Source organism: Lagenorhynchus albirostris, chromosome 3, assembly GCF_949774975.1.
Source record: "Lagenorhynchus albirostris chromosome 3, mLagAlb1.1, whole genome shotgun sequence".
Taxonomy (NCBI): domain Eukaryota; kingdom Metazoa; phylum Chordata; class Mammalia; order Artiodactyla; family Delphinidae; genus Lagenorhynchus; species Lagenorhynchus albirostris.
Window position 1 is genome coordinate 65,079,414 of NC_083097.1, and position 14,191 is coordinate 65,093,604.

Genomic DNA, 14,191 nt, shown 5'->3' on the forward strand with positions numbered 1-14,191 from the left:
TTTAAGATTTTTGATTCATGTCGCTAAACTGTTCTACCAGTAAGGCTACACCAATTTACATTCCCCAAAGCAGTCTGTGTTTTACCATTTCCTAAAATCAATGAAAATGATTTTAGTTTATTGTGCTTTTATTATTGAACTGATCATTTTTCTCATCTAGTCTTGCTAAAATTTGCATGGATTCTCAGCTTTGTTTCTTCCTGATGTGTTACATATGTCTCAGTGCTCCTAGGGTTAGTTTCCAGCTTCTTTATTGTCCACTTGATTGTTCCATATCTTCATTTTGCCCCTATCAGAGCTGACTGTACTGGTTCTACTATGACCAGAGAGAGTATGGCAGTTAAGCAATTAGGACATGTATGTAATTTAAAAAAATTATTATGGGAAATTTCATACATACCGAAAAGTAAATAGTACAATGAACTTTAACATACCTATAAATCAGAATCAGCAGTTACCAAGATTTTTGCCATATTTGCTTCATTTAACCCTTTTTTAAAACTTTATAGTTGCTTAAATATTTTAAAGCAAACACAAACGTTGTGTCATTTGTTTTTACAGGCACACACTGCACATTTTTTATTTGATCTATTCTGTCAAGTTTTACTTCAGTCTTAGGTGTTAAAACATCTTTGGGTTTTTGCCCTCTGCATTTATTCCTGAGGTTGGGGCTTTATACACCCTCTTTCTGATTCTGTATTTACCAGTGACATTGTGTAACTTTTCTCTAAAATGGCCCACTGCTCCATAAGTAGATTAGCTGGTGCCGTCAAAGCAGTATGTGAAATGTGCAGGTTGCAGGTTCTGCAGCCTGGATCATGCATCCGCAGATCCTTACCACTCTGGGGACATTTCATAAATGATGTCAAATCACAGGCAACTTCTCACGACTGTTCTCAGCTGTGATTAAATTGGAAAATTATGTAATAATCTGCTCACTGATGTACAAATTTAAACAGTAGCTGGTTTCTTGGGAAGGAACCATTCAAAAATCTGAAAAATATATAGATCCCTTTTCCAGAAAAATGTATGTGTTGGGTATGTGTGTGTGTGTGTGTGTGTGTGTGTGTGTGTATGTACACGCACAGGTACATATTTATATCAGAAAATTCTACATACAGTTTCAGGAGATTCCTAGACCCTCTAAAATATAATCCTAGATCAAGACTCTTAATCAAATCGTTCAAAATGGCTTTCTTCTATTACACACACACACATACACACACACACCCATACATACACACACACATCTATGTTATGTCATGGGCAGGAGGAAAAGGGGTATGGTGACAGGGGGAAAAAAACTACCTAATTATAAACATAAGAAAATGTGTAAAATATAGAATAAACAAAGTCAACTATTGTATATACTGGAATTAAAATTCTAAGGAAATACCTGGAATCTATCAGGAACCTAAGCAGGGGCAGTGTGGTCCAACTTACCTGCAAACACACACAAAAAGAGAATACCTGAAGCTGTCAAGCTATATAGAGAAAACATATCTTCTTATAAACTGGATAAACAAATTCACCAAGCTGTTGGGGGAGAAAGATATGACAAGACAATCTATTTCATGTCATTGTTTCCAAAGCAGGTGTTAATGGACAAAACGTGTTTCAACAAGTAACATTTCCCTCAACTGTTCTCAGCTGTGATTGACATAAAAAAGAATTATTTAAAATGTGGCTCACTCTGCCCCCTATTGTACAGGTTTAAACGTTCACTGGTTGTTAAAGAGGTAAGAAAGCATTATAATATATTTATCAGCATCTAACCTCATCTTATTTGAAAATTTGGGTATGCTCAGCATGTCCTACACTTGTAACCCAGCCAAGTAACATGACCCACTGTTCGACTTCTACTTGACTACAGTCAAAGAGGTTTAGAAAGCTAGACTTAAACAAAAACTCCTACACTGTGAGTACATTAGACTATTCACGTCAATAATTTATTACCACAAATAAGCAGATCACTGGTAAGGACCTGCAGAGGAAGCTGACACTTCTCAGACTGCAAGGTCTGAAGGGGTGATCGGGGGCCACAATTTCCTCCTCTCCCTCCTACAGGAAAAGCTCTCCTTATCGTCAGAATTGCTGTTTGAAAGCTTCAGATCCTCTGGGAAGCAAGGGAGGTCAATGATGTTCATCAAGCCTGGCTCAAGTTCTAAGGGCTGTATGTGAGTGGCTCCCTCATTTTGAAGATAGACACCACATACTGAAGGCTTAAGTGACAGTCTGAATGAGGTGGCAACTGTTTGTGTGCATATTTGGAAATGTTGGTTATCTGTCACTCCTGGGTCCCCTCAAATGATCACTCTAAAATATTCAGTTGTTAAATGTTTTAATACTTTGCTCTAAAACTCCTGTGGTGACAATACCATGACAATAAGCTTTAAAAAGTCCACTTCTTTTCCTCACATACTAGTAAATATAACATCATTTTACCAAATAATACGGATAGAAATTGTGCTAGAAACTAAGAATGCTTAGTACATCCTGCCAAGGCAGTCCCCCAAGTACAATATCATAAGAAATGTGAGTTAATACTTGGATGATCCATTTTATTTTAGACTTTATAGGTCAGAATAAAGATTATACAAGCAGCTGTTAGTGAAAATTTTATAGTAATATGGTAATTTATGACCTTAGTCTCTTTTCTCAACTTTGTGTAAAATCAATAAAGACATGTTAGCTACTTTGACAAACGTGAAACAGGCTCCAGGAATGTTACCCACAGATGACTATTATAACAAAATCCAGACATTTACCTGGAATGAATTCATCTACACAAAGATATACATTCAAATTTGCATAGCTGTCAAATTAGAACTGTCTCTCAGCTCTATCAAAAAATAAAAGGAAAAAAACCCCATATAGTTGAGGTATTGTGTATTTCCATAATACAGTTTACAACAAAAACTCTTATTAAATATGCAGCATTATGTATGCCATAATTCACTAAGGAGCCACCTGTAAGGTAGTGTTTATTATTTTGCTATGAGGTGCATCTCCTACAGGAACAGTTTAGTTTAGAGGACAGATTATTTTTCTAGTTTCAGCTATGCCAATTACTTGGGCAAATTATTTCAAAAATACTTGAGCTATTTTTGGCTTCTGACTTATAAAATGAGGTGGCTGGAATAGAGCAGTAGTATCCCCATAAGTGCGGAAAGCAAGGGGATAGCTTCATAAAGACTGCCTGATAGTTTGTCGATAAGACAGATTTTTTCCAGAAATACTGTAAAGATTGTTTTCCAGAAGATCAGGAGTATTTGTATAATCTAACAAATACCTTAGGGACTCTGACGTTCTGGATTTGGGAACCACAGGACTAAGTGATCTCCAGATTCTTTCTGCACTAACAATTTCTGATTTGTTTGAGGTTTGCTAGGCAAATGTAAGAGGTCACAGAATTTAAATATTTACTCATCCACAATTTTTAAACCTTTTAATTTGTAACTAAGACTCACAAGAAGTTGCAAAAACAGTATAGTTTGTATACTTCACCCAACTTCCCTTAATAACATACTTGATAACCAGAGTATATTTTCAAAACCAGTAAATTGACATTACAACAGTATTAACTAAACTACAGAACTTGCTTTATTTCATCAGTTTTTATATGCACTTTGTGGGGACTATGAAATTCCATCACAAATATTGATTTGTGTAAATACCACCACAATCAGGACACAGGACTGTTCCATCACCACAAAGACACTCCCTCCTGCCAGTCTTTTATAGTTTGTCTCTATCCCCATCATTCATCCTTGGCAGCTACCCATCTCTTCTCCATTGCTATAATTTGTCATTTCAAGAAGTTCATATACATGAAATGATACAAGACATATGTAACCTTTTGAGATTGCCTTTTTGTACTTGGCATACCACTAAGATCCATAGAAATTGTTGCACGCAGCAAGTGTCTTTTACGACTGAGTAGCATTTCATTTATGGATGCAACCAGTTTATTTGCCCACTGAAGGACATTTAGGTTGCTTCTAGTTCTTGACTATCACAAATACAGTTGCCATGAACATCTGTGTACAGGATTTTGTGTGGGCAGACATTTCATTTCCGTGTGATAACTACCCAGGAGTGCAACTGCTGGATCCTAAGCATATGTTAACTTTGTAAGAAACTGCCAAACTTTTCTAGAGTGACTACCATTTCAGAGTCCCACCAACAATCCAGTTGCTCCACAGTCTTTCCAGTGCTTGGTATTGTCAGTATTTTTAATTTTAGTCATTTGCTAGGTGTATAGTGATATCTCCTTATGATTTTAATTTGCATTTTCCTAACGGCTGATGTTAATCATCTTTTCATGTGCTTGTCATCTCTTCAGTGAAATGTTTGTTCATTCTTCCATTTTGTAATAGGATCGTTTTCTTACTTTTGAGATTAGGGAGTTCTTCGTATATTTTGGATACAAGTCTTTTATTGGATATGTGACTTGCAAATATTGTCTCCCAGTCTGTAGTTTCTTTTCATCCTCTTGACAAGATATTTCACAGAACAAAAGATTTTAATTTTGATGAAGACCACTTTATCCTTTTTTTCTTTTTGTGGAACGTGCTTTTGGTGTAATCTCTTAGAACTCTTCACCTAACCCTAAGTCATGAAGATGTTTTTGTCTATAATTTTTACAGCTTTACTTTTTATATTGATATATGATCCATTTTGAGTTAATATTTGTAAAAGGTGTGAAGTTTAGGTTGAAGTCCATTTTTCTGCTAATCAAAGTCCCCACTATCTATTGAAAAAAGTATCTGTCCGCCCCTCAATTACTTTTGTATCTGTCACATAGCTGTTGGTCATACCTGTGTAAGTCTATTTCCAGTCTCCTAGTTTATTGATGTGTCTGTCCCTCCTCCGACACCACACCCTCTTGATTACTATAGCTACAAATTGTCTTAAAACCAGTTTGTGATTCCTCCACCTTTATTCTTCGTTTTCGATATTGTTTTAGCTATTCCAGTTCTTTTGCCTTTCCATACAAATTTTAGAATTAGCTTTTCTATTTCTACCAAAAAGAGCTGCTGGGATTTTGCTTAAATTTTGCACCCAAGGTTAGTGCCTCATTTCCCTCTCTAGAACTTCGAGAAGGATCCAAGAATGAAGGGGCTTTATTCACAGGTGGTGGGGGAGTAGGAGGTGGGATGGAGGGAATACACAGGAGGCAGAGGCAACTCACATCAGGGTCAAACATTTGGGTCTGAGGCACCTGTGGGTGGATTTATGGGTCAGTCGTCACAGGACAGAGGCATCCTGGGTGTACCCAGGAGACAAGTGCGAACCATTGTAGCAGGGTGTCTTAACTCCCAGGCTTGTTCATCTTTATAGGTTTGGCTGAGGTCTCAGCGCTGCAGGAGCGAGACGCGGGAGTAGGTGGCTGTCTGTTCCACCCGGCCTTATAATCCGACCCCTCCTCCCTTCTGCGCGCCCGCCCCTGAGCAGAGCTCCCTACTGCCAGGGCCCCACCCTCCCGCAAGGGGTGCCCTCCCAGCACCTGAGCCCGGGGGTTAAACTGTGACCCTCAGCAGCCTCTTCTGTTACAGGCAGGCGAGGCCCAGGGGCTCCCCATTTGGCTCAATTACACCCATCTGGAAGCATCTGGTCAGCATTTGGGAATGGCTTAACCAGTAACTGTGCAATTAGAGGCACTAGGAAGCATTGGGACGGAAACCAAGAACTGCCAGTCCAGTTACTACATACAAATGTACCAAATTACTAACACTGCAGAAATACAAAGGATCATGAGATATTACTACAAGCAACTCTATGCCAATAAAATGGACAACCTGGAAAAAATGGACAAATTCTTAGAAAACCATAACCTTCCGACACTGAACCAGGAAAAAATAGAAAATATAAACAGACCAATCACAAGCACTGAAATTGAGACTGTGATTAAAAATCTTCCAATAAACAAAAGCCCAGGACCAGTTGGCTTCACAGGCAAATTCTATCAAACATTTGGAGAAGAGCTAACACCTATCCTTCTCACACTCTTCCAAAATATAGCAGAGAGAGGAACACTACCCAACTTATTCTATGAGGCCACCATCACCCTGATACCAAAACCAAACAAAGATGTCACAAAGAAAGAAAACTATAGGCCAATATCACTGATGAACATAGATGCAAAAATCCTCAACAAAATAGGAGCAAACAGAATCCAACAGCACATTGAAAGGATCATACACCATGATCAAGTGGGGTTTATCCCACGAATGCAAGATTCTTCAATATACGCGAATCAATCAATGTGATACACCATATTAACAAACTGAAGTAGAAAAACCATACAATCATCTCAATAGATTCAGAAAAAGCTTCTGACAAAACTGAACATCCATTTATGATAAAAACGCTCCAGAAAGTAAGCATAGAGGGAACTTCTCTCAACATAATAAAGGCCATATGACAAACCCACAGCCAACATCGTTCTCAATGGTGAAAAACTGAAACCATTTCCACTAAGATCAGGAACAAGACAAGGTTGTCCACTCTCACCACTATTATTCAACATAGTTTTGGAAGTTTTAGCCACAGCAATCAGAGAAGAAAAAGAAATGAATCCAAATTGGAAAAGAAGTACAGATGACATGATACTATACATAGAGATGACATGATACTATACATAGAGAATCCTAAAGATGCTAACAGAAAACTACTAGAGCTAATCAATGAATCTGGTAAAGTAGCAGGATGCAAAATTAATGCACAGAAATCTCTTGCATTCCTATACACTAATGATGAAAAATCTGAAAGAGAAATTAAGGGAACACTCCCATTTACCACTGCAACAAAAAGAATAAAATACCCAGGAATAAATCTACCTAAGGAGACGACCTGTATACAGAAAACTATAAGACACTGAAAAAAGAATTTAAAGATGATACAGATAGATATACCATGTTCTTGGATTGGAAGAATCAACACTGTGAAAATAACTATACTACCCAAAGCAATCTACAGATTCAGTGCAATCCCTATCAAACTACCAATGGCATTTTTCACAGAACTAGAACAAAAAGTTTCACAATTTGTATGGAAACACAAAAGACCCCGAAGAGCCAAAGAAACCTTGAGAAAGAAAAACTGAGCTGGAGGAATCAGGCTCCCTGACTTCAGACTATATTACAAAGCGACAGTAATCAAGACAGTATGGTACTGGCACAGAAACAGAAATATAGATCAATGGAACAGGATAGAAAGCCCAGAGATAAACCCATGCACATATGGTCACCTTATTTTTGATAAAGGAGGCAACAATACACAATGGAGAAAAGACAGCCTCTTCCATAAGTGGTGCTGGGAAAAATGGACAGCTGCATGTAAAAGAATGAAATTAGAACACTCCCTAACACCATACACAAAAATAAACTCAAAATGGATTAAAGACCTAAATGTAAGGCCAGACACTATAAAACTCTTAGAGGAAAACATAGGCAGAGCACTCTATGACATAAATCACAGCAAGATCCTTTTTAACCCACCTCCTAGAGAAAAAGAAATAAAAACAAACAAATGGGACCTAATGAAACTTAAAAGCTTTTGCACATCAAAGGAAAACAGAAACAAGACGAAAAGACAACCCTTAGAGTGGGAGAAAATACAAATGAAGCAACTGACAAAGGATTAATCTCACAAATTTACAAGCAGCTCATGCTGCTCAATATCAAAAAGACACACAACCCAATCTAAAAATGGGCAGAAGACCTAAACAGACATTTCTCCAAAGAAGATATACAGATCGCCAACAAACACGTGAAAGGATGCTTAACACCACTAATGATTAGAGAAATGCAAATCAAAACTACAGTGAAGTATCACCTCACACCAGTCAGAATGGCCATCATCAAAAAATGAATGGCCATCATCAAAAAATCTACAAACAATAAATGCTGGAGAGGGTGTGGAGAAAAGGGAACCCTCTTGCACTGTTGGTGGGAATGTAAGTTGAGACAGCCACTATGGAGAACAGTATGGAGGTTCCTTAAAAAACTAAAAATAGAACTACCGTACAACCCAGCAATCCCGCTACTGGGCATATACCATGAGAAAACCATAATTCAGAGTCATGTACCACAATGTTCATTACAGCTATATTTACAATAGCCAGGACATGGAAGCAAACTAATTGTCCATCAACAGATGAATGGATAAAGAAAATGTGGCACATATATACAATGGAATATTACTCAGCCATAAAAAGAAACAAAACTTAGTTATTTGTAGTGAGGTGGATGGACCTAGAGACTGTCATACAGGCTAAGATAAGTCAGAAAGACCAAAACAAATACCGTATGCTAACACATATATATGGAATCTAAAAATAAAAAAAATTGGTTATGAAGAACCTAGGGGGAGGACAGGAATAACATGCAGACGTAGAGAATGGACTTGAGGACACGAAGAAGGGGAAGGGTAAGCTGGGACAAAGTGAAAGTGGCATGGACATATATACACTACTAAATGTAAAACAACTAGTGGGAAGCAGCTGTGTAGCACAGGGAGATGAGCTCAGTGTTTTGTGACCACCTAGAAGGGTGGGATAGGGAGGATGGGAGGGAGACGCAAGAGGGAGGGGATATGGGGATATATGTATATGTATAGCTGATTCACTTTGTTATAAAGCAGAAACTAACACACCATTGTAAAGCAATTATGCTCCAATAATGTTTAAAAAGAAAAGCATATGCAAACTGACAATGTATTTAGCTCCTGCTCTAATGAAAGAGATATTTCTCATCTCTCCAAATCCTGTGGAATTGATTAGAGAATGGTACTATGTGTGTACGTCTATATTTGATATCTTTGGTTGAAATTTTCAGTGGAGATAGCCTGTTAAAGATAGAACATGTCTACAAAAACCAACTTGCTCACTGGTAATTTGGTACACCCCCCTGGTATTATTCAAGTTGTGTGTGTGAATAAAAGCTTTCCCCCTATTAAACAACAGAAAAAAGTACCAAATTAACATGTACGTCTTAGTAATGTCAAATATATTTCAATCAAAAAACAGCCTGTCTCCACCCTCGCGGAAAGACCATCACACAATTGCGACAAGTATAAGCACAGAGAGTACAAGTATAAGCACAAGTATGAAGTGTGAATTTGGGATCAGAGAAGTCTGAGGTGGGAGGAGCAGCAGGTGACCTGCCAGGCACTAGCTGAAGCTGGCTGGGGAATGCAGGTTTGAGCAAGTTGAGAGGTCGTGCTGCTGAGCAGGCAGAGAAAAGACAACACACAGGGTCTCCGATGCCAGGTATGGATACTGGTCTTGATCTTAATGGGAGATAGTAAGCCAAAAATTTCCATTTTCCAAAGATCTTAAACATAACTCAGAGAACAAATTAACTCATACCTACTAATGCTGCCAAAAGCAGTTCTTCAGATCACAGATTTCATAAGGCTAATAAACTTTTTAAGATAATTTTACCGTTTTTTCCCATCAAAATCTTCAAGCAATTTGTGGACAGAGGACCCCTATGTACCCAACCAACACCCACTTCAATTATCAAAAGACAACCGACCCATCTGGACCATTTCTACCTAGTCACTTCCACTACTTTGTGTGCCTCGAAATAAATCTCAGGGTCAAAATCTTTATTACTGACAAGCTCAAGACAAGAGTACTTAGATCAATCTTTCCATAACTGGTCTCCCTTACGCCTTAATTTGCCTGGGATACACTTCCATTAACTCCTGTCTACTAAACTGTGTAGTGCCTAAGTTTTGCTATCATAAACACAAAATTACCAGATGGATCCTGGTGACCTTTAGATAAATGAAAATCACCAGAGCAGGGAGTAACCTGACCATAGTATCTATCATATTGGGTCCCTAAGGAGATGGATCCAGGAATGTACATTTCTCAGGGATCCCAAGATGATTCCCACTAGAAGCTCAAAGAGTTTTTTAGGCCCTTACACAGGAACACTGTATATTTATTTCAGATTTAAGCAATATTGTTTATTCCACGGAGAAGGGGAAAATATCTGTTATCAATTCCATTTACTCTAGAAAATCCTGAATTAACTGTTTTCTCATCTCCTAAAATTGGTAAAGCATACAATGCATCTCTGTGGTGAGAAAAGACACAAAACATATTTTTGGCATATGGAAATTTATTACTATCCTGCTTTCATCATCAAAACTTATGATCTTGGTCTTTCCTTCTTGCCTTTATATAAGGCCAAAAGAGAGACATTGGCTACTTTGACAACCTTAAAGCGGACTCCAGGAATGTCACCAACAGCATGACCTTTGCGACCAAATCCAGCAACCAGAACTTCATCATTTTCCTGGAATAAAATCAACAGTTTACTTCTGGTGTAAGTGGCAATCACCAAAAATACCCATTTATCCTATAAACAACTGAGGGAAACAGCTGCTACCCCCAAAACAGAAACAGACTAAAACACTTACCTCAATAAAATTCAAACAACCATCATTGGGTACAAAGGCGGTGATTTTTTTGCCATTCTTGATTAGTTGAACCCTGACACACTTCCTGATGGCAGAATTCGGTTGTTTGGCTTCAACCCCTCTGAAACATAAACAGCATGTAACACAGTAAGTTGGCTTTCTGAAAAGGGACACATTTTAGTTCATTAAGCGTAAAACTTATTAGAAATTGTAGTATTCCTACCTTTTCAACATAATCCTAAATTGCTAAACTTAAACGAAGTTTTTCTTTAGTCTTAGTTTCATTAGACCAATAGGGGAAACTTCTGGCCTCTTTATAGTTGTAAAACACGAACCAAGAAATAGAGCTAGAAATCCTGGATTCAAATCAGTACCACTATATTTGATGGGATCATTTCGTAAAGTCAAAAAACAGTTGAGTGCTTGCAAATTCATGTGGCTCAATCTTAGCTGTAGAACATCAGGCAATAAACTTCTCCATATTAGTTTTCTCACCGGGAAAGATGTAATTGTAAAGATGAAATAGTTGATGGGTGCGAATTACTTAGAATAGTTTCCACACATATTAAGCTCTCATAATGTCCCTTGTTTCATTATCGCTACTTTCTCCCCTCCGATGCCACCCCAATTCCTTCCAAACTAATGTTGAAAGTTTAAAAACCTCTGGAAATTATTTAACTTCCCAAAAGACACAGACACATAAAGACCTAGAATTTACATCAAGCCTTCTTTAAGCGCATCTATCCCGAGTTACCATACTAAAACCATGAAGTAAACAGCGATGGACTTTCACTTACACTTTTTCAAGCACAATTCCCTTGGCATGCGAAGCACCTCCAAAAGGGTTGGCCTTCAGGGCTGTGCCCAAATGGGCTTTCTTGTACTGCTTATCATGCCACTTCTGGTCTCGTCGGTGGCTACGGAGCTTCCTGGCAGTACGAAGACCGCGACACTTGCCTAAAATTGAAAATCACCTTAGATGCCCAGTAAAAACACCCAAATCTTATTTTACATTATCTCAGGTACTAGCCTCTTCTAGACTACAGGCCGGTAGGCTCTGACATCACACCCTGGCCCTAATACGAACCGCAAAGTTTCCCTTGAACCATCTAAGACGTGGACACAAGCGCTCCAACAGGTGTGCTCTCCCCAACGAATGAAGCCCCGCGCCAAAGCTCGGTGGGAAGCGGCGCCCTCCCTAACGCCCCCGCGTCCCTCTCGAACTCCGGCTCCGCGGCCTCCGAGCAGCCCTGGCCCTTTCCCGCCCGGCCATGTGCCTGCGGCAGCGACGCTCCCCCGGCGCTCCCCATCTGCACCCCACCGTGGCTCTCCCTCACCGTTCTGTTTCTATCTGCCCGCCCGTCCCCGAAACCCCAGTTTGCTCGCGCAGCCCCCTCACCCCGGCCCGGGACACCTCACCCATGCTGCCGGCGCCAGGGACCTGAGCGAAAGAGAGAAGCAGCGCAGGAAGGAACCACAAACCATCGCGAGCAAGCCCCGCCCAGATGAGGACCCTTGCGGCTGTCTGCGCAGCGCCTGGTCCGGCTGGCGCCTCGCGGTAGAAAACGAGAAGTCTGCACCACTTTCCAGAATCTGCGTCGTGTTTAATTTGTGCGCAATTCAGAGAGATCTAATTTGCACTGGGGTTTATTTCTTTTTATGTGAATGCCTTAGACAGAAGGAACAGGTACTACCAATCCCAGAAGCCTTTGCACGAGCCCCGCTCATGACGCAGGCGCCCTGGGCAAACCCACAGGGCGGGCTTTGTGGCGCTGGGTCGGAGGATGGAGAGGTCAGGCGTGTGGGTCTACGTGCTGTCGAGTGGAGGCCTTTTGCTTACAGTTTGGAAAATTAGACCTCGGAGCCTTAACTCCTACTCACAAGAAGCACAGTAAATTGAAAAACGTTTAGTGAAGCAAGGTGACGTAGTATTTAAAAACCCATGCTTTAGTGAGAGACCCGGCCTTAAACCTCAAAGCTGCCGTCTTGGTTGTGGAATCTTGGGTGATTCATTTAATTGAGTCTTTAAACTTCAGTTTCTCTTGGAGAATGAAATAGATATGAAAATTTTCTGGGATGTTGGTTCATTCCACAACTAGTTTTTAAAATGTATTCTCTGTTCCCGGCACTGTTCTAGGCACTTGAGGATACAACAGTTAACAAGAGAGTGAAGGTTTCTGCTCTTATAAAGTCTATATTCTAGGTACGAGAAGACAAAATATAAGTGTATTTAAAATAAAAAGATAGTTTTATATATGGATAAGGTGCTATAGAGAAAATGCAGTTGGTTAGGTGATAGTGACTTGGGGATGTAGGTGGCTACCTTGGGTAGGGTGGTGTTAGAAGGTATCTCTGTGGCGATTACATTTGAGCTGAGATCCTAAAGAGAGGGAGCCATTCAGACAAGTGTATGGGTAAAACCTTCCAAGAAGAGGGATTCTCCATAAGTAGAATGGGCTGGTGCTTCTCAAGAACTGAGGGATCAGGGAGGGGGGAGCTGAGTGCTTGAAGAGTAGTGTGGTAATAGGTGAGGTTTGAGAGGTGCACAGGGTCATATGGAGCCTGTAGACCATGGTCAAGACTTTGTTTACTCTTCCTGTGATTGAATGCCTTTGGAAAGTTTTCAGCAGGGGAGTAACAAGATAGGGTTTATATTTTTTATAGTTTCACTCTGACTATTGTGAGGAGAAAAAAACTGTAAGATGAATCTGTGAAGCCAGTTGGGAGGGTGTTAACGCTACTTCAGTTGGGAGATGACACCCTTCTCAGTCCAAGGTGGTAAAAGTGGTTGGATTAGATTTACAGTTTGATGGTAGAGCCAACAGGATTTGCTCAGGACTGTAGGATGTGAGAGGGAAGTTAATTATGATTTGCGACCTGAGCAACTGAATGACTTGTGTTATTTACAGAGTGGAAAATACTGGGAGAGGAGCAGATTTAGAAAGAGATATTAAGGGTGCTGTTAAGGATGCGTTAATTTTGAGAAGCTTGTTAGACTTCCAGGTAGGGATGTGAGGTGGGCAGTTGGATATATGGGTATGGTGTTCAGGAGAGTCATCAGTGAATAGATTGCATTGAAAGCCATGGCTCTGAGTGAGATCGTTTAGGGGATGACTGTAGGTGGAACAAAGAGAGGTTGGAGGCCTGAGCCTTAGGCACATGGAAACTTAGTGGTATGAAGAGAAGCAGATGAAGCGAAATAGACTGAGAAGGAGTGGCCAATGCCGTACTCTAATCAAAGCCAAGTGAAGAAGGTGGAAGTGAGCAAGTGTGAAGGAAGGGTAAGATGAGGACTGAGAATTGTATTTTGGATTTGGCAATGTGGAGGTTGTTGGTGCCTTTGTCAAGAGGGGATCCCGTGGAGTGGTGAAGATGTAAGCTTGATTGGTTTGGAGTCAGAATATGGGAGAGAAGGAACTATAGACAGCAATTATGGACAGTTTTTGCAAGGAGTTTTTCTATAATGTGCAGAGAAAGGGGGCCATATCTGGAGAGGATTGTGGAGCCAGGATGGATTTAAGAGGGCACATTTTATGACATTTTTGTATACTGATGGGATTATTCCAGTAGAGAAGTAAAAAATAGATAATTCATAGAGAAAAGGGATGACTGCATGAGCAAGTCCTTGAGTAGACTAGAGGGATGCCTAAGTGGAGGAATTTTTTTTTTTTGGCTGCGCATGCGGCCTGTGTGATCTTAGTTACAGTCCAGGGATCGAACCTGCACCCCGTGCAGTGGAAGCGCAGAGTCTTAA

At 40.0% G+C, this 14,191-nt stretch overlaps 1 protein-coding gene across 1 annotated transcript; it reads right to left on the minus strand.

The window, feature by feature from the left end:
* Positions 1 to 10,118: 10,118 nt before the first annotated feature.
* On the minus strand, positions 10,119 to 11,977 carry RPS23 (ribosomal protein S23). The gene is made up of 4 exons (XM_060146139.1): positions 11,857 to 11,977; positions 11,235 to 11,394; positions 10,438 to 10,558; positions 10,119 to 10,313 (listed from the first exon to the last, which is right to left on the minus strand). The coding sequence occupies exons 1-4, from the start codon at positions 11,858 to 11,860 to the stop codon at positions 10,167 to 10,169; spliced, it is 432 nt and encodes a 143-aa protein (XP_060002122.1). The 5' UTR covers positions 11,861 to 11,977; the 3' UTR covers positions 10,119 to 10,166.
* Between the last annotated feature and the right edge of the window lie 2,214 nt (positions 11,978 to 14,191).